Here is a 22,069-nt window from a genome sequence, read left to right on the forward strand (position 1 = left end):
ACATGCATACTTCCATGCACCTGCAAGTCATATCGCTGAAACATTTTAAAGAAAATTACAGACATCCTGTCACTTAACCTTCACCCGAGGTTTCACTTTCAAACACTAAGGACATTTTCCCACATCTGTCATATTTCTTCCATATACAGTCTCCAAAAATACCATTGCAAAATAATATATATTAATGGGAAAAATAATGCCACAACTCTTCTGCTTTTTCTAATTACCACCTAGAAGCTAACCTTTTGAGATAAGTTCACTGATGGTATTCCTTAGAGTTTTGGCATTTTCTCACATACCATTATTAAGAACTTACCTTCCTCAGTTGTCTACCAATTTCTTGCTTTCTGTCTTGTTCTCCTCTCCTCCATCCTCTCTACACTGCCACCAGAATAGTGTCTTTAAAATTAAATCAGACCATGTCTGTCTCTGTCTCTCTTACTCCTTCAGATCCCTTGTATTACATATAGAGTAGATCAAATTTCAAACTTCTAACCATGGCTTCTCACCAGGACTCAGCATAGTCTAGCCCCTGTCCAGCCCTCCAACCTCATTTTCTACTTTTCTTCCCCCTGTCCCTCTGAGCTCCATCCAAATAGACCTTCTGTTTCTTGAATGTCCAGGCTCTTTTCTGAAGTCGGATCTGTGTGCCTGTTGTTTTTTCCACCACTACACAGCCCTGTTTCCACACACAGCTTTTTTACACTTAATCACGTTCAGTGTAGATATGATTTCTTCAGACAGGCCTTCCCTCATGATACATTGAAACACAACACCTATTTATTCTCTTTCACGGTACCTTTCCAACATTTTCATAGTTCTTTCATATTTATTTAGGTTGTTTTTAAGATTTTATTTATTTATTTGAGAGAGCGAAAGCGTGCACGCACAGAGGGAGAGGGAGCAGGAAAAGCAGACTCCCTGCTGAGCAGGGAGCCCAATATAGGGCTCAATTCCAGGACCCTTAGATCATGATTTGAGCTGAAGGTAGCCACTTAACCAACTGAGCCACCCAGGTGCTCTTATATTTATTTAGTTTTAAAATGGCTCTGCCCCCACACCCTTGAGCTCCATAGCAGCAGGAGCTGTTATACACCAGCACCAGCCACACAGTTGGTAAGCAGTGAGCAATGAGAGGCACAGCTGGCCTCCCAAAGTGATTGCATAGCGGACTCTTCTCACAGGATGTATTGGTTTAGCAAACTCTTAAAAATCACATAACTCTGTATTCTTTTCATGTGTGTTTAAAATTTAATCCCAAATTATTCTCTCATTTGAATTATGTAATGTGACATATCATTTCCTTTGATTTAAGGATTGGGTTTAACCTGAAAATCTAAGTGAGTATATGATCGAAGTTGAAACTGCAGTATATTTTGGATGTTCTGTTTGTCTGTAGTAGAAAGGTTTCAGTATTTTCATTGTTTTCTTCCTTTCGCAGACTGAGACAACACTTGGACTCAGTTCGTATCAACAGAAAAGGTAAGGAATATATGTATATTTTATAACACAAAATTGTATGTATTTAATAAGATACTAACATAATTTCAGTTCCTTTTGGGGGATTCCAGCAATACTCTCCTTCTCTTGCACCACCTTTTTTGGTGAAGAGGAAAAAGCAAGTTATAAGTCACATTATATCATGTATTTCAAGTGTGGAAAACCAGGTTAAGATCTGAATTTGCAGGTGAGGTATATCATATAGTCTTTCTCCCCATCATATCTGAGGAGCATCAGCTTTGTAACTCCCTAGTAATTTCCCCTGGCTGTTGCTACCTGTTGTGGACTGACTGTTCCTGCCCTTAGTTACCATAAGGTGTCTGCCTACAGAGCTGTGAAACCTAAGTCACTGAAAGAGACCCCTTTTGAACACAGCTTCTCTGTGAAAACAAACAAGGGAGTTGTTTTACCCTTAGGTATTATGAAAATAGGTACATGCATGTGAATTTGAAGATGTCTTTCTCACATCCAAATTCTTTGGTCTTTGGTAGCTTCTCACATCTAAAGGAAGACAATATAAACAGAAAGTTACTATCCTGATGAACTTACATACCCAGTGAGGGTCTGTACCTGGCATTTAAAGGAGAATGAGAGCTGTGAATTAAATATCCTTGAATGCCCTTGGCCTAGTGAAATGAAGTTTTCATCAGCAAAGAACTTTATTCTGAGAGAAGTAACACATATTCAGAGTAAGACAAAACTCAACTTCATAAATACAATAATGAAACTCCTTCATTCACTGGTTTTGCTTTTTTCACTCTTAGATCTGCAGTAACATGACCCTACTTCCTCATTGTTCTGTCCTTCTGCCTAATTTTATATGCCCTGTTGAGACCTGCTTTACCCATGAACCCTACCCAAAAGACACACCCCCTGCCTACACTAAGATGTAGACTACTCCACTCTCGTATTATAAAGCCTAATGCCACCCTTCTACCCCTCTACCCCTTCGCAAATATTTTTGGGACTGGGGTGGATTATTTCCAGAAAACTCCATGTCTAGCCTGATGCCACCTTGGCTAGACCATCTGAGAACCCTAGAACCCCCTGACTCCTCTAGAGCTAAACTCGTTGGAAGAAAGGCACACCTGTTATCTTGTGCTACTTTCTTGTTACTTTATTCCAGCGATTAGGAAATTAGCTATGAAATTATATTGGCTACATTTATGAAGATGATGTTATTCATCCATGATCAAGATTTGGCTTTAAGTTATTTTCCTAGTATAATGAAGAATTTACATCAATACATAATTATATTCTGATCTCATGTTCCACTTATCTGTGATCCACATCTGCCTAACAAACTAGCCCAGTTTACTGGCATAGAGCAATCATATTATTATGCCGTCAGACTCTGTAAGCCAGGAGTTTAGACAGAGCACAGCAGAGACAGCTTGTCTGTGCTCCATGGTGATGGGGGCCTCAGCTGGGGAGATTCCAGAGCTAGAGGCATGTTCACTCGCATGCTGATGTTAGCTTGTTACCTGGAATTCACATAGGCTGTCACCTAGAATGCCTACATTTGGGCCCTTCTGTGTGGTCTTTTCACAAAGACTTGTTTGGGCTCCCTCACAGTATGATAGCTGGATTTCAAGAGTGAACATCCCAAAGAGAGCCAGTAAAAGCTATATCACTTTTTTTGACCTTCACTCTGAAGTCATGTAGTGTTACCTCTGTTGGCTGCTGCTGTTCAACCAGTCACTTAGGTTGGTCTTGATTTAAGGCATGGGGGAGGGGAGAAAGATGTGGGGATGGGGAATTGGGTGAGGGGAATGATGAATATTCGATGATTTACAGATATGTTTTAAAACCACACTTCACTTTTTTTGTTTGTTTGTTTTTTGACTAAGATCATGAATTCATTAAACTACTGGGTTCAAATTGGAATGCATATGCTATGGGTATGAACCTGGATTAGGTACTAAACATACGTTTTAGCCCAGGCTACTGTCACAAAATACCACATAGACTGAGTGGCTTAAACATTTTTTTCCTCACAGTTTTGGAGACCAGAAGTCCAAGATCCAGGTGCCGGCAGATTGGTTCCCCAGTGAAGGCTTTGTCCTTGGCTTACAGATAGCTGCTGTCTCCCTTTTATCCTCAAATGGCAAAGAGGGAGAATGGAAGCAAGCTCTCTGGTGTCACTTCTTTTAAAGGCCTAATGCTATCATGAAGGCCTCATTCTTGTGACCTTCTCTAAACCTAATTATCTCTCAAAGCCTGTCATATCAGAGGGTTAGGGCATCAACATGCAAATTTGGTGGGGGATACAATTCAATCCATAACAATATACAGGCTTAAATTTAGATTTTGAACCTAATATCAGCTAACAAAAAACTAAACTAAAGGACTATATTTGTGACTCACCCTTAATAAGTTATTTTAAAACATATATATGACATGGAAAAGCAAATACAGCCTCCACACTTACAAGAACATAATCAGAACATAGCTTGCACACATTTAGCTGGTCTTTTTTAACATGTGGCTCAGCGCTACACAAAGTAAACACTGCCAGAGCTCTCATTTAAGTAAGAATAACTTAAATAAAATTGCATATGTAAAATAAAATGTGAATGAAAATATAAGTGTGCAGTTGTGTAACAACAGAAGTTGTAAATAAAATGTATAGTTATAAACACAACAGAAATTATAATTTTTTTCAGTTTAAAAAACTATTCTGTAAAAATGTCAGCATTTGGGTTTGGGTCTCAAAATTTGACTAAGGTGAAAGTTATATGATTTCAAAGGATTCTAAGTACAGGAGACCCTAATAGGTAGTGTTATTGAGCCCTTTGTTGGACACACAAGGAAGCTGAGACCCTTAGAACCAAGGAATATGCTTGCGGGGAAAGCGGCACAGTTTTAGTTAGAATTCGTCATCTTCTGATTGCGAGGCTGTGAGTGTTCACTCTGACTGTGTGCACAGCAAGTATGTAGTCCTTCTGTATTCCCTGGATTTTCTTTTTCAGCCAGTATTCCTAGAGGTTTCTGAAAGTACCTGCTCAGTGCTGGGACTGTGTGTGTAGCTCCTGCCTTTAGGCATCTTGAAGGGCAATGAAGACATCCCTTCTGATGAGGTCATAGAGCACAGGTGTTAAAGTGACAAAACACAGCCTACTGTGTGGGGGAAAAAAGCACACTTGAAAAGGATGTCATAAAGGGTTGTAGGGATCAAGGTACAGAAGACACAGGCATGCCCTTCACTTGCATCATCAAGATGATCCACAAGGCCCAAGGCATAGCTGAGGTGAAGGCTGGCTTCTGACTCCAGAGCCTGGTCCACCTCTGGAGATTACTACCTCTACAAGTCTCCCCTTGCGCCATGGCCAGTGTTGGATTGCTGGGAGGCACACTTTGTCTTTTGAACTTCTCTCGTCTTTTCTGCATCAATTTCTCACTGTTGGTGCTCCCCAGATATATAAGCCACATGCTGCCTGCCTCCTGGCTTTATTAGTAAGCCAGTAGGTTCTGCCCCACACTTTCTTAAAATTCCTGTACATGATCTCTTGGATCAAAACTCTCATTCTTTAAATGAAACTTTACCTGCCCCAGGGAAATTTGTAACATGAAAAGCTCAGCTAATAGAATGATTCTGTACCTAGTGGATTGTATAGCAGTACAATGGTAGATGCTAGCCTCTGGCTACCGTTTCTTTCTCCCCGGCCTTTTCCTCTCCCTCCTCCCCCTCACCACCCACCCTTATCATCTGTGTTAGCTCTGGGGACAGGTTTGGCTCCGTGGGCTTTTAGGATATTCTGCAAGGGAATGAACTGCTGTTTTCATGACCTCAGAATTGTGGGAAGTAAAACCATGGAAAACACAATTTTCCAGGATCCCCTTTTCCTATTCCTCTCCTTTGTTCTGACTCACCCCTTCTGATTTGTTTTAATATGATTATCAGTTACAATGATAGAATGGTAGAGGATGTGCAGATAGTGTTCCATCAGTGTTTATTTGAGTTGAACACCAAAATATTACAATAAATACCAATAATGGTTGAGTATTTTGTGACATGAGGCCATCTTTCATGGTTGACTTTTCCTGGGAGTGTGGAGCCCTGTGGTGGAAGATGAGGAGTCAAAAGTCCTGAGTTCTCTGTTCACTGTCTGTGGGGCCTGGAAAGCAGCTACTTCACTGCTCTGAGCACGACTTTCATTGGCAAACTGGGGAAGATGATTTCTCTGCCTGGTATATCTTACAGATGATAATAAGGTTATGTATTTATATAAGGTTGTTGTGAGGATCAAATTATCTGGCCAACTATAGTTTGCGAACTTTAAAATGTTATATGAATGTAAGTTGTGGTTGTGTGATCATTTATTTGCTCAGTCACTCAGCAAACGTTTGCTGGGATCTTCGGTTATGCCAGGCTTTGTTGTAAGAGCTGGTGACTTAGTAGTTGTATTTGTTATCTCTCACCTTGTAGTAAACTACCCCCAAACCTAGTGGCTTCAAACAGCAAGCATATATCATCTTCCTGTTTCTGGGAGTGAGGAATTTGGAAGCACCTCAGTGAAGTAGTTGTGGCTCAGGATCCCTCCTGAGATGGCAGTTCAGGTATCAACCCACATCTGAAGGCCTGGGCCAGCTAGATCCTCTTCAGGATGGCTCACTCATGTAACTCTTGGCAAAAAGCCTTAGTTTTGGGGGCGCCTGAGTGGCTCAGTGGGTTAAGCCTCTGCCTTCAGCTCAGGTCATGATCTCGGGGTCCTGGGATCAAGCCCCACATCGGGCTCTCTGCTCGACAGGGAGCTTGCTTCCCCCTTCCTCTCTGCCGGCCTCTCTGCCTACTTGTGATCTCTCTCAGTGTGTGTCAAATAAATAAATGGAATCTTTAAAAAAAAAAAAAAAAGGCTTAGTTTTTCTTGGCTTGTTGGCAAGAGGCCTTTTTCCTTCACCATGTTGAACCATCCATAGGGCTGTTTAAATGTTGCCACATCACGACAGCTGGTGACGCCAGAACAGGTGATGCAAGAGAAATGAGGAGGAAGTCACAGTGTCTTTTGTAATTGAGTCTTACAGTCACACACCATCACTTCTGCCATATTCCATTCATAAGAAGTCACCCCCAAGGCCAGGGGAATTAAGCGCCATCTCTTGAAGAGAGGAGTATCAGAGAATCTGTGGCCATATTTTAAAACTACTACAGTGCTGGATGGGCGAGATAGGCTCCACACCAGGGCAGGAGTCTTAGACTATGTTCAAATGAGGAAAACAGACAGTAAGCCACTAAATAAGTAAATGCAGCTAGAGAGTAGTCTGGAATAGACAGGACTCCATAGGTTCTTTAGATGGTTTGTTAAGGAAGGCTTCTCTGAAATGCTGTTTAAGTTTACCTGGTGAAAGTCTTAGGGAAGAGCATTTCAGACAGAGAAGCAGCTAATGCAGAGCTCTTAGGTTGGGAATACTGCTACTGTTGTTATTTTCATAAGAGCTGAAAATGTTAGCAAATACAGCTAGGTAAGAAGGATATATGTGTGTATGTGTGTGTATGCACTTAATGTTCATGAGAAGAACCAGATTCTTCTAATCTTTAAGTTTCCTGGTGTACCTGGGAAATAAGCCAAAAATACTGGGCTGGGAAATACATGGTGTTCAGATTCTTTAATTGACTGTATAGTTTCCTTATTATTAAGTATAACTCTTTTGGTTGCCTATAGTAGCCATAAGCATCCAGAAGATTATAGTTAGATCCAAAACTTGGTAATATTTGTCCTTAAGCTGTGGTTTTTTTTTTTGTTTGTTTTGTTTTGTTTTGTTTTTTAAGATTTCACTGGGGTGTATACTTTTATTTTCTAGTTCTGGAGCTTTTAGCTGCACATGAAGTGACATATATGCCCCCCCCCCCCCCCCTGCAAAGGCCCTACTTTACATAAATCTTGGAGACTGTAGTAAGTTGATTATAGGAAGTCAATTTACCAGAAGTGAGCTTAAGTAAAGATAGGATTAACTTTGCGTTAAACCACAGAAGCAGATGTTGGTAAGCTCCTTTGAGTAGGCCAGTTTACTTCACTTATTTTTTTTAAAGCATCACATTATTCTCACCTTAAATACAAGTGTGACAGAATTGAGATTTTTGGAATGATGGTATGAGGAGCTTGGGGACTTCTCCCCATAAGAAACATTTGTTAGGATGATTAAAATGAGCAAAGACAGAGTATCTGGAGATAGTTCAAAGGACTTACAATGAATTGAGAAACATTTTTTCAACAAAATCTGTATGAACGTGGTAAGAACAGTGTGGGAGGTCATAGCATTCAAGCTAGAGATTGCATCCATCACTCCACAGCTCTGCCTTTCATCAGAACTATTTCAGTGGGCTTGGTAGACAGTAGATGTTCCCATCTCCCCCAGCTCACTGGGATGGGACAGTTATTCCAATTGGATATGGCAGCCGGAGAACATTGGCAGATCTCATTTTCCGTAGGCTCCATGCTGTAGAGGCTTTTGAGTGGCTGGTGGCAATCAGGTGATATTTGTCTCCCCTCCCGCCACCCTTTCCAAGTATGGACATTAGAGTGGGCAGCTGGTGAAAAGAACAGTCCCCTTTTCCTACATAGCTCTGTGTCCTGGAGAGCTCTGTGTCCTGGTGTGCTCAGCAGCTGAGTGACAGGCCTCATATGCCCTAGCTTCCTAGGTGTAGCCTAGTCTGGGTAGATTTGGCAGTCAGTGAACCTAGGGTTAAGTCTGACCAAAGATGTGCAAGACTATACACTGAAATCTCCAAACATCAGCAAGAGTAAATAAAGAAAACCCAAATAAGGGGAGGGAGAATACTGTCTTCATGGATAAAAAGTCAATATTAAGGTGTCAGTTTGCTCCAAATTTATCTGTATATTTCAGTGCAATCCAAATCAAAATCCCCATAGGCTTTTTTTTGGTAGAGATTACCTACAGTTTAGCTAATTCTGAAATTTATATGGAAATGAAAGTAACTTAGAATAGTAATAATGTAATAGAAATAATTATTTTTATCAAAGATTATTGAATGTGTAGAGAACCAATAAATGGACCCATAACCAAGAAAAAAAAAGAAACATCTAGAAATGATGGAGATGATGGAAGTAGCACCCAGGGAATTCAGTACATCCATTATATATGTTCATCTATTTAAAGGAAAACATGAATATAATGAAGGAAAAATGGACATTGTAAAAAAAACAAAGTGGAAACTCTGGAGCTGGAAAATACAGTTTCTGAAATGAAAATTTCACTGAGTGGGATTAATAAAAACTTAGACATTACAAAAGAAAAAGTGAAATTGGGGCACCTGGGTGGCTCAGTGGGTTAAAGCCTCTGCCTTCAGCTCAGGTCGAGATCTCAGGGTCTGGGCTCTCTGCTCAGTGGGGAGCCTGCTTCCCCCCGCCACTCTCTGCCTACCTCTCTGCCTACTTGTGATCTCTGTCTGTCAAATGGATAAATAAAATTTTTTTTTAAAAGTGAAATTGAAGACATAGTGATGGAAGTAACCCAAACTGTAGCACAGGAAGAAAAAAGAAGGACTGGAAAAGAATAAACAAACCCCTGGTGACCTGTGGTATAATGGCAAGCAATTTAATACAGGTGTAATTAAGTTCCAGGAATTGGAGGACAGAGCTATTGGAGAACTTGACTAAACCCAGTGCACAAGTAACACAAAGAAAACCACACGAAATCACATAATATTCCAGTTCCTAAAAATCAGAGACAAAGTCCTATGGTGAGTGCTGTGAAGTGTGTAAACCTGGCGATTCACAGACCTGTACACCTGGGGATAAAAATATATGTTTATAAAAAATTTTTTAAAAAAGCATAAAAAATATTCAGAACCTTCAAACTTGTCATACGTTATGATTTTAAATTTATTCAGAAAACATAAAAAACAACTTCTGGGGCACTTGGGTGGCTCAGTGGGTTAAAGCCTCTGCCTTCAGCTCAGGTCATAATCCCAGGGTCCTAGGAATGAGCCCCGCATTGGGCTCTCTGCTGAGTGAGGAGCCTGCTTCCTCTTCTCTCTCTCTCTGCCTGCCTCTTTGCCTACTTGTTATCTCTATCTGTCAAATTAAAAAAAATAAATCTTTAAAAAAAAAAATCAGTGACAAAAAGCAGCCAGGAAGAAATAAATTACATGTAGGGATACAAAAGCTGGGAATGACTACTGGCTCTTCATCAGAGATAGTGCAAACACAAAATCAGCAAATTGATTGAAATGTTAAGGCAGTTCCTTTAAATTCTGAAGGTAATAACCATTACAGATGAAAACATAGCTCTAGACACAATGATGGAGATCACCAAAAAGGTGAAAATATGTGGAAAAATATAAAAGACATGTTTTCTCATTAAAATTTTTTTTGAGATAACTGACCTTTAAAACCTAAAATAATCACAATGTTTTATGATATTGATAACTTGTATACATTACATGTATGATGACAGCACAAAGGACAAGAGGAGGGAAAATTGAGTTGTGAAGTTCTTACATGTATGTAAAGTGGAATAATAATTTGGAGTTAGACTGAAAAGATGAAACAAATACTGGAAGATACATTAAAATCATTTAAAAAGAAAAAACCCGAAGAGATCTAACAGAGCAGTCATGGATATAAAGTGAAATACTAAAAGAATACTTGATCTAAAGGAAGGCAGATAAAGAAGACAAAAGGAATAAAAAGCAGATGGAAAAAATAGAAAACAAATAGTAAGATGGTAGACCAAAATCAACTATATAAAAAATTAGAATAAATGTAAACAGTTTCAAAACCATTATCAGACTGTATTAAGAAAGAAAGATCTGGGGCGCCTGGGTGGCTCAGTCATTAAGCGTCTGCCTTCAGCTTGGGTCATGATCTCAGGGACCTGGGATCGAGTCCCGCATTAGCCTGCTTCTTCCTCTCCCACTCCACCTGCTTGTATTCCCTCTGTTGCTGTCTTTCTCTCTCAGTCTGTCAAATAAGTAAATAAAATCTTTGAAAAAAGATCCAAGCATATGCTGTCTATAAGAAATATACTTTAGTTTTCAAATTATATTTACTTTTTTTTACTTTTTGTAATAGTTTTAGTTGAGAGAAAAAAAATGCAAAAATAGTACAGAGAATTACCATATATCCTTGATCTAGAGTCCCTCATTTACCATTTTGCATTTACTTTATCATTAATTAACTCCCTCTCTACTTCTTCTGTCCCTCCTTTTCCTTCCCTACCTTCTCCTATCTGTCCTTCTCTACATACCTGTGATGTATATGTAATTATTTTTCTGAATTTTTTGAGAATCAATTATAGATATGTTGTTCCTTTACTCTTAAAACCTGAGTGTATATTTCTTATAAAGAGGGACATAATTTTATAAAAGCTGAGAATACATATCAAAATCAGTAAATTAACATTAACACAAATAGTATTATTTAATCTATAAACTTTATTGTTTTTTAAAGAGTTTATTTATATGACAGAGAGAGAAAGAGCACACAAGCAGGGGAGCAGCAGAGGCAGAGAAGGAAGCAGGCTCCCCGCTGAGCAAGGACCCTGATGCAGGACTTGATCCCAGGACCCTTGGATCATGACCTGAGCCAAAGGCAGTTGCTCAACCGACTGAGCTACCCAGGCGGCCTTAGGGATAATTTTTATTTTAAGAAGAAAAGAAATTTTTGGTCCAAATCTCAGGCCAGTTCCAGTCATATTTAATTTTAATTTAGACTCACCTTTAATGTGGACTAGTTGATTTGTCTGTTTTATGACCTTGACATTTTTTTTAAAAAGTAGAGGCCATTTATTTTAAAAGTAGAGGCCAGCATTCTAGTTTGGGTTTTCTCATGGTTCATTATTTTAGATTATGCATTTCTGGCAGGAATATCACTTAAATATGTGTCCTGCTCAGTTCATCTGATTATTGGGAGGCACAACATGTCTGTTTGTACCATTTTCATTTGTAATACATAAATACCTTGCAAAGAAGTACTTTGAAACCATGTAAATATGCTGTTTGGCATCAAACTCTGACTAGTTACAGCATCCACTGGTGCATCTCGCCTGGAAATTACTCCTCTGGTGATTTTTTTTTTTTAATTCTATCATTCTTTCAGTTTTTTGTTTGTTGTTGACATTCTAATGCAAGGAAACCGTAAGGTAAAGGTCAAAGTTCACTTTTATTGGTATAGACTTCCAATTATTTCACCACCATTTGTTGCAAGGACGGTCTTTTTCCCATTGAATTATCTTAGCACTGTCATTATAAATCAATTGACCGTATATGTTTGGGGGTATTATCTATGATTTTCACATGTCCCCATTCTTCAAACACTTCCTTACTTTCTGAAACATCAAGATATTCCAGGCATATTTCATAATTTTCCTCATCTAGCCCAGGAACATCCCACTTCTTCAGAGACTTGTGCTTCATTTTAGTGGAGGATGTTTACAAACTAAGATCTGTTATGTTGTGTGTAATCATTACTGCTGGGGTGTGATTGTCTCTAGACCTTGTTAGAGTTAGGAAGAAATGTTTCTGTATGTATGTATGCACAAACACATATCTGTTTATATCTGTCTTAATATCTATGTATATTAAAACCATGAGTTGTTACTGATAACTCCAGTTTTAATATACCACCACGGTGTTCTTTCTGCCCTTCCCCTTTTTGTTTCCATATATTCTCCAGCAATGAGAAATCTGGCTCCAGTTATCCACAGAATATAGACTTAATTACTCAACCCTAGAATACAAATAAATTTGTTTCAGATTGGCTAACTCATACCACCATGAAAACAAACCTATAGTTGGAAGCACAGTGTTTAGAATTTATTATTATTTTGTTTAGTTTGAATGTATATGGTATTTGAGTAATATTTTACTCAAAATTTACATGTGTTGTGTTCTTCACCATTCTATCTTTCTCCACTCCCCCCTCCACACTCATCTGCATTGTGGTAATGTTCATTCTGAAGAAAGTTTGGCTCTTTGGCTTCTGGTTTGTTTGCTTGCTCGTTTGTTTCCATTTGAGATTTTTTTTTTACCTCCATTTTAAAGACTCATTTTAAAATATGAAATAGTAGAATTCAAAAAGTCAAACTCTACAAAAGTGTCAAGCACATGGATTTTTCTTTTATACCTCCCCTTTCTTCTGCAAAAGGAAGCGTAATATAGGCTTTTTTGTGTTTTGTTTGATCTACTTAAAAATAAGTCCTATAGAGACCCTTCTCAGTATTTTTATGGACTGCAACATACATATTATTTGGATGTAGATTGCATATGAGCAATTTGTTTCTAGTATTTTGCAGTTACAAACAGTGCTTCAAAGAATAGCCTTGCATATATGTATTTTCATATTTTTCAAAGTTATCTGCAGAGTAGATTCCTACATATAGGATTTCTGAGTCAAAAGATAAGTGCAGGGGCGCCTGGGTGGCTCAGTGGATTAAAGCCTCTGCCTTCGGCTCAGGTCATGATCCCAGGGTCCTGGGATTGAGCCCTGCATTGGGCTCTCTGCTCAGCAGGGACCCTGCTTCCTCCTCTCTCTCTGTCTGCCTCTCTGCCTACTTGTGATCTCTGTCTGTCAAATAAATAAATAAAATCTTAAAAAAAAAAAAAAGATAAGTGCATATGTAATTTGTATTGTTGAAAGTACATGATTAGGATAAATTCCTAGACATGGGATTGGTGAGTCAAAAGGTAAATGCATATGTAGTTTTGTTAATGTTGCCAAATTCTCTTTCAAGAGCTGCACCAATTTGCATAACCCTCATCAATGAATTAAAGTCCCTGTTTTCCTACAACTTTTCCTACTGAATATATTATCATACTTTTTAATTTTTGTCTCTGATAGGTCAGAAATTCTGTCATATAGTTTTAGTTTGTCTTTCTCTAGTTATTAGTGAGGTTGTTATCTTTCTACATATTTTATGCCATGCTTATATTTGTTTTTTGATGTTGTCTGTCTTCATTCTACATATTTTTCCATAGGACCTTTGATACTTATTTTTTCCATTTTGAACTGTTTCTCTTATTAGAGGTAGTAGTCCTGTGTTGCAAATATTTTCTCCCTGTTGTTCAGGGGGAATTTGATTTTGAAGAAATGCACTTTGAGTATAAAAATGCAAGTAAGTTAAAAGTAAAAAGATGGGGTGGGGAATAACATTATCAGACCAATTAGACTTTAGAGCAAGGAATATTATCAGAGATAAAGAGAGACATTTTATCATTATAAAAGAGAAAATTCGTCATGAGGATACAGTAGTCCTAAGTCTCTATAAGCCTAGTATCAGAGCTCCCAAAGGCATGAAGAAAAAATAAACAGAAATTAAGGTAAATTCACAATTATCAATCCACAGTTATAGTTGGAGAGTTCAACACTCATCTGTCAATAACTGAAAAACAGAAAATCAGTAAAGGTATAAAAGACTTGAACAACACTATCGATGAACTTACTCTTATAGATATTTTTCTTCACAGATATTTATTCAACAATGCACTCCGCAGTCAGAATCATGCTCTTTGACATAGCAGAATTAAATTAGAAGTCATTAACAATTTGGGAAATTTTAAAAATTGAAATGAAAATATGTGACAGAATTCAGCATATATTCATGACTTAAAACATTCAGCAGACTAGGAATGGAAAAGAATTCCTCGGTCTGATAAAGAGCATCTGTTGGAAGAAACAACAACAACAAAAAACCAGCATGATGCTTATGGTAAAAGATTGGATGCTTTCTTTCTATTGAGAGCAAGACAAGGATGTCTAGTTTCATCACTTCTACTCCGTATTGTACTGGGTGTGCTGGTCAGTACATTAAGACAGAAAGTAGAAATAAGAGGCATCATTTGGGAAAGAAGAGAAGGAAGATGTTTGTCAACAAAATGATTGTATAGACGATCCTAAAGAATATACCCAAAGAGCTATGAGAATAAGTGAATTTAGTAAGATTGAAAAATATATAGTCAATATCAGAAACACTTTTTCTTTATTACAAGTGCAACCATAAAATGTTACAGAAAAATGCCATTTACAGTAGCCTCTAAAGATGTTACATACTTGAGGATAAATTTATGAAAAAAACTTTGAAATCCATACACTGGAAGCTATAGTTGACCTTTGAACCAACAGGGTAAAGGGGCACCAACCCCCCATGCATTTGAAAATCCACATATAATTTCAACATTGTGAAAACTTAACTGATAGCCTAATGTTGACCGGAACATATGTGTTGTATGTTTTATGTATTATGTGCTGTATTCTTACAATAAAATAAGCTAGAAAAAAATATTATTCAGAAAACCTTAGGGAGGAGAAAATACATTTAAAATAGAATCCTATAGGGGCGCCTGGGTGGCTCAGTGGGTTAAGCTGCTGCCTTCGGCTCAGGTCATGATCTCAGGGTCCTGGGATCGAGTCCCACATCGGGCTCTCTGCTCAGCAAGAAGCCTGCTTCCCTCTCTCTCCCTCTCTCTGCCTTCCTCTCCGTCTACTTGTGATCTCTCTCTGTCAAATAAATAAATAAAATCTTTTAAAAAAAAAATAGAATCCTATAAAAAATCCACGTGTAAGTGGACCCATGCAGTTCAAACCCACGTTGTCCAAGGATCAACTATATATTGTTTCTCTTAAAGTTATTCCATAAATCAGCATGCTTTTTTCACTTTTTCTCATTCTGTTTCCTTTTTGCTCCTCTTGTTGGGTAATTTCAAGTTAACCTTTCAGTTCATTGATTGTTTCTTCTGATTGGTCAGATCTGTTGTTGAAGCTCTTTATTGAATTCTTCAGTCAAGTCATTGTATATTCTTCATCCCTAGGGTTTCTATTTGGTGGTGGTTTTTCTATATTAAATATATAACTCATTTAATAGAAATCCTCTATTTGTTGAACTTTTCATTTCATTTATGCATTTTTAAAAAAAAATTTGGTTGTCTGTGTGTCTTTGCAGAGACAGTTCTTTAGTCAGCTTAACTTGGGGTTCTTGATGAGTCAGCTGATAGTGTCCGTGGGCAAGTGGGTCTCTATTTGGGCAAGGATGCTAGTGGAGCTCTGATGTCAGCAGGGTTGCCACTGGCTGAGAACAGCTGGATAGGACTACTGACTTGCTTCCCTGTCCACGCATAGCTGGAACATGCCCTCCACAGTGCCTGTTCATGCTTCTTAGTTGGGCAGGACTGCGTGCTATACTCAGCAGTTAGGACTATGAATTTGCTTCCCTGCCTGGATGGGGCCATAAAACAGGCTCCATAACCATTATGATTTGATGGCTGGAGACCTGAATCTAGCAAAGCTACCCACTAAGCTCCCTGGCCAGATGGGGCCACCAGCTCAGCTCTGCAGGTGAGCTGAGCCACTGGCTGAGTTCTCTGCTAAGTGCCATTTTAAGCAGGACTGCAGGTTGAGTTTACAGCTTCCAGATGTTCCAGTTAGGCTTCCTGGTTGGGTGGAGCTGAAGGTTATATTCAACCCTAGGCAGGTCTTTTAATTTGCTTCCCAGCCTAGGTGAGGCTGCAGAACAGGCTCATGGCTGGTATGGCTCATTGGGTGGGGACCCAAATCATGTAGAATTGTCCACCAACATCACTGGCCAGGCGGGGCCTCTGGTTTGACTTTGCGGATGGGTATAGCCACTGGCTAAGATCTCCACTTGGGTGTTGTTTCAAGGAGGAGAGCAGTCTATCAAGTTCTGGTTGCTGTATATCCTGTCCTCCCCTGTATCCCAATATAATCTCCAGTAGTCAAGACCTACAGATTCACCCCGCAATTTCCTCCTGTGATCCCCTTGTGACAAGACCCAAGTGGGCCTTTTGGGAAGCAACCCATTACACTGAGGGACCTGGATATCCACCTGGGTCTCTTTCTCTCTGGAGAAACTGTATGCCCAGGAGACCTTTTTACTCTGGCTCTATGCGTGCCTTGGAAGGGCAATGTGATCAGAGTGTAGCCATTCCTCTTACCTTTCTATTGCATAGTCCTTTTCAGTCTCTGTGGTCCAGGAGGGTTCTTCACCCTCACCCCTGTGTTCTGGAATTTTACAACAGTGTCTTATCCATGGATAGTTGCTAATTGATCTTCTTGTGAAGGGGACTGAAGTTAGCAACAGCCTATCTCACCATCTCAATGAAATCACTCCCCAAAAGACACTATTTGTAATAGGAAAGAGAGGGAGAAGATATTCACAGGACGTATATTTGATAAAGGACATATATCTAGAATCTGTAAAGGACTCATATAACTCAGTAAGACAAACATCCCAATATAAAAACTTTGAATATACACTTTACAAAAGAAGATATCTAGTCGGACTATAAATAAATGAAATGATGTTCAACATTATTAGTCCTTAGAGAAATGCAAATTTAAGCTAAAATGTATAATTTATGTAATTTCTCTTAAGTCATGGATTTTTTTAGCTGTCTCTAATAAAAATCATATTTTAAACTATTGATGACTTTAAAAGTTTTGTTAAGGTACTTGTGTCCCCTCTTATTTCTGCCTGCAGTGTTTATTGTGGATCAAGATGGCAAAGAGTAGTTCCTGAAAGTGGGAGTGTGCATGAAACACTGGTTTCTGGACTTCAGACTAGATGTAAGGAATCACATTATGGTGGTAGGGCCCTGGAATCTGCTTTTTCTACAAGCATTCTAGCTGATTAAGGTGTAGATAGACCACAACCCATTCTTTAAGAAATACTGGCTGAAGAGTACCTTTTGTTAGGATAGTAACTGCCTTTAGGGAAACATTTAAAATTTCCTAGTTTAAAAAAATTCCCAAAGTTCCAAGAAGCCTTTATTTGCTTCATTGGGGAGCTACCTGCTTAACTTTAACCTGACAGTCCACAAACCATCATAGACCATGGCCCACAATATTTCTTTTATCTTTCTAGCCATTTCCTAGCTTGAAGTCAGAAAACATGTCCCCAAGTGGATAATAAGAATAAAAATATTTGAGACTTTCAAACAAATACAGTCACTGGAAAGGATAAAAATCATGCAATATACTATTAAAATGTCTCAGATTCTGTTTCTTTGAAATTGGTAAAGTACACTTTTCACATTACTTCTGCCCCAGTTTATTATTCAACATTAAAGATTTGCAGACATTTGCTTCCTGTTAATAAAATGCTAAACAGTGCCATCCCTTTTTAAAGTAGGTATAGTGGCAAGCATCTCAGTCAGCTGTGGATACATGAAAACTATGTTATTGAATTTTTTTTTTTTTTTAATAAGATTATACCTGGGCTGCCTGGGTGGCTCAGTGGGTTGAGCCTCTGCCTTCAGCTCAGGTCATGATCTCAGGGTCCTGGGATCTAATCCCACATCAGGCTCTCTGCTGGGCAGGGAGCCTGCTTCCTCCTCTCTCTCTCTCTACTCGTGATCTCTCTCTCTGTCAAATAAATAAAATCTTTTAAAAAAAAAGATTATACCTATGACAACTTGTGTTGTACCCACTCAAATATTAAACTGTTCCTTAGACATAAATTTGCTCTTGTTTCGAAAATACACATTTATTTATGAGGGAATCTTCTTTAATGCATTGGTCCCTCTATCCTATTTTGTGAGAAATCTGTGAAGAAAAATTGTTGGACACAGCTTCTGTGGAGTATTTTTTGGTAGATCTTAGCCAACACGAGGCATAAAAAATAAAAACAAGGTCTAGGGATTTAAAAGGAAGAAGTGTGATTGTTACTTACAGATGATTTGTCTACAGAGGTAATGATTTGTCTACAGAGGTAACCCAAGGAAGTGATTGTTTTTGGCAGCACATACAGTGCTAGGAAAATCTAAGAGTATCTATAGACAAACTGTTAGAATTAACTTGCCAAAGTGACTTGGGCTATAAGATCAGCACACAAAAATCAGTAACTTTTTAATAGAAAGCAATACCCTTGTATATCCAGGTGCCTACTTGACATCTCATCTCAAATTCAAGACATCTCAAATTTAAATGTCTAAAACAATAAATACTCTTGAACATCTAACCCATCTATCCTTCCTATCTCTAACCTACTCTTCCCATGTCAATGACTCTCTCCAGTTTCTCAGGCCAAAATTTTAGAATTAAGTCATCCTTGATTTCTCTCCTTTCTCTCATATTCCAAAATCAATCCATCAGCATGACCTGTTTCCTTTAGCTTCCCAAATATATTCAGAAAAGAGCCACTTCTCCCCACTTTGCCTTGTAATCCTCCCTAGACCATTGTTGCCATCACCTCTTGTCTGGACTTCTGCAGACTTCCTACTTCCGCTTTGGTCTCCTTACAATCTGTTCTTGACACAGCATCCAGAATTAACCTTTTCAGATGTGTCAGATCTTGTTACTCCCTTGCAGAAGACACTATAGAGGCTCTTTGTCACGATTAGAATAAAATCCTGATTCCTGCATGGAGACTTGGCCTTTGTGCTTCTCTGATCTCAGCCCCTTCCTTACCCTTCCCTCCGGTCGCTCTGGCCACCTCAGCCCTCTTGTTCCACAGCATGCCAAGTAGATCTCCTTTCTTCCCCCAAATTTCCACCATTCAGGTCTCAGCTCCAACGTCCCTCCTCAGAAAGACCTCCTCTGTTCTTACTGTGCTTGGTTTGTTTTTATTTGTCCCATATTACCAATTATGTTCTACTTTTGCCTCCCCTACTGGGATGTTAGTGCAATGAGAACCGGTTCTTTGCTTTGTTTCCATAGCCCCAGCCACTAGACAGCCCCCCTCACGTTCATTGATTTGTGTTGAATCAACACAATGTATATGGCTTGTTTTTTTCTTACCTTTCCTGGTTACTTTAGACATTTCCATGTGCAACTTGGGGAATAGATGCTCATTTCTGTGAAACAAACAAACAAACAAACAGTATCTTAATCTTCTTTGTATCTCTAGCATCTAATAGAGTCAGTGTTTATATATATATGAATTAATGACTTACACGCATTCACTTCGTGCATTATACTTTTCCTCCTTGATTGGATTAAGATTTTATTGTTTGAGTTTCATACCCTTGAAATGAATAGGCTGATGGGCATCTCTTATTTTAAAGATGCCAGAAAGTGTCCTTGTTAGGTCATGCCTAAGAAGAGCAGAAATCAAGAGGGAATAGATTTTGTTCCTCTTACTGCACGTGGCTCCTATCTTGGGGGAAACTGTGCTGCCTTTGTCCCAGTGTCTTTAGACTTGTGCTTTATTTAGTAAAGTAGTCTTACATTTGCTGTTTTCCTCCTTTCTTGTGTTTTTCATTTTTTTTTGCTCAGCATATGTAGAGGGATTTCAAGCTAAAATCACCTTAAGACTTCATTACTTTTAGTGCTTCGATTCTACTACTCAGACTGTTTAATCTTTAAATAGTCTAAATTATTTAAAGAACTGAGTTAAAGCTAAATTTCCTACATATTCTGAATGTCCTTGTCTATTTCTAATATATGTCCTGTATTTCCTGAATAAAAATTACGGTATCATTCGAAGCTTGTGTTCTTCTGAATTGTGTTGATGGAAATAAAGTTTTGCAGAATGGTTTTGCTCTAACATCATTTCTTAAAATACAACAGAAAGATAAACGTCTACTATTTAGAAACTTCAGTGGCTTACTGAATTTTTGACTCTCTCAATACTTAAGCAGATTACTTGAGGTATGTGGACATCCCCCAAAGCCCCATGTCATTTCTGTATCACATCATTGTTAGGTCATGGTGATGACTAGGAGGCTTGCTGTTCAGAAATTGGTTTTAGTGAGAAGTTCTAGTATCAAGTGGGATGGTGAGAAGTGATACTTAAATAGATCAGTATGTTCTAAACTCTCAGATGAAAAAGATATTTCAGTTCTTAAAAGTTTCTATCCCCAAATTCATTTTTGTTTATTTCCTTTGCCACTGTAGTTAAAATGTCATTGTAGTTTTAGTCTGTATACTGTATTGTCTGCCAAGTAGGTGTAGTTGTGTTGACTGTTTATTGTTCATGGTGCATGTATCAAAAAAAATATGAGTGAACATAATAAGATATATACTGTTATCAAGTATTTCAACCACATAAATTTCAACGTAGAGTCTACCTGAGCATTTTCTGTTTTCATGTGCCTTTGAATAGGAAAAATACTCTCCTTTTTTTTTTCATTTTTAAAAATACATATTTATTGATTTCCTTTACTAAGAAAAGTAATGCACATTCCCAACAGAACATTAGACTACACTTTCCTTAAAGATAGCTTGTTGTGACAAAACTCAAGTGTCTGACTTCAGTTTTGGGATATACATATTTTTTAAAGAATTGTTTCTTACGCTCTTTTCTTTTTACTTACAGTATATCTCTGTACCGGGGTAATTGCAGACCTATACGATTTGAGCCGCCAATGCTGGATTTCCATGAACAGTAAGTTGAAAATTTTCAGACCATAGGTTCCCATTAAACTGTTACGTGTATTTTATGCATGCATTTGTCTTGGTTTTTATCTGTATCATCTCTCTGAGAAAGTTACATTTTTTTTTTAAAGATTTTATTTATTTATTTGACAGAGAGATCACAAGTAGATGGAGAGGCAGGCAGAGAGAGAGAGAGAGAGAGAGAGAGAGAGGGAAGCAGGCTTCTTGCTGAGCAGAGAGCCCGATGCGGGACTCGATCCCAGGACCCTGAGATCATGACCTGAGCCGAAGGCAGCAGCTTAACCCACTGAGCCACCCGGGCGCCCCAGAAAGTTACATTTTTAAGTACAAGAAAGCAGTGTTGTTGAATGTGACTTGAAAATGGGAAGCCAGTATCTGTTACGCATCTATCATATAATATTAACTCTTAGAGTTTGAAAGATACCCACCTAATAAATTCCCTGGTTCAAAGGATCTTATCTTCAGAAGCAGCATAATACTTTTAGGTTACTTTTGTGATTAGTAATTCATTTCCAGTTCTACTATTAAAGATTTTCCATGTGGATATAGAAAGATGTATTATTTATTTATTTGCATGTGCTTTTTAAGTACAGACTCTTCTACATCACCAAATAAATATCATCATCACTAACCCAAAAGAGCAGACAAAAGAAAATCCCACAGAAAGACATGGTTCAACCACAGAATTGCTTCCTCAAACTATATTTCTGGCTTCCCTTCTATCTCTGAGTCTCAGGTTTTGCACGTCTCAGATACACTAAGAAAATACAGGTCTTCACTGTATTTGGTTCTAATCTAATTCAGCAAGTAGATAAAGAGAACTTCTTAGTGATATAACTGCTAGAGCCATGCCACTCTGGTAAACTAGCAGAAAAAAAAATTAAAAGGGAAGTGGTGGAGAAACTGTATCTAGATCTCTTTGATTCAGTAAGTGAAAATTAAAATTTCTTTAATGTTGTCAAAGTTGTAATTAACCATTTTTTACTAGTAAACACATTAAGTTCAAATAAATTATTTATAATCTCAAAACCTGGAATAGTAAAATACACTAATTGTATTTGTACAGGACCATAGTGGAGTAGCTAGCATAAAAAAGCAAGATATCTGATAGCAACTCCTATCTTTTAAGACTATATTCCTACAGAGATCATGGATTTTAGGGGTAGAGGTGTAGAGAGAAGTTTGTGTAGTTCTTTGTGCACTTCTAGATGGAATCAGTATTTTAGAATAGTCATTGTGTAAGTAAAATTAACTTCTGG

The 22,069-nt window shown here is 38.2% G+C and overlaps 1 protein-coding gene across 3 annotated transcripts in view; it reads left to right on the forward strand.

The window, feature by feature from the left end:
* The window catches only part of TMEM131 (transmembrane protein 131), a 225,142-nt gene that overhangs the window by 83,488 nt on the left and 119,585 nt on the right, over positions 1-22,069 (forward strand). For all 3 annotated transcript variants that reach the window (XM_047743793.1, XM_047743792.1, XM_047743791.1), the window contains exons 3-4: positions 1,442-1,482; positions 20,731-20,799. In XM_047743793.1, the coding sequence (XP_047599749.1) occupies positions 1,442-1,482; positions 20,731-20,799 (110 nt within the window). The remainder of the gene's footprint in view (positions 1-1,441; positions 1,483-20,730; positions 20,800-22,069) is intronic.

The sequence above is a fragment of the Lutra lutra genome, chromosome 9 (genome assembly GCF_902655055.1).
Source record: "Lutra lutra chromosome 9, mLutLut1.2, whole genome shotgun sequence".
NCBI lineage: Eukaryota > Metazoa > Chordata > Mammalia > Carnivora > Mustelidae > Lutra > Lutra lutra.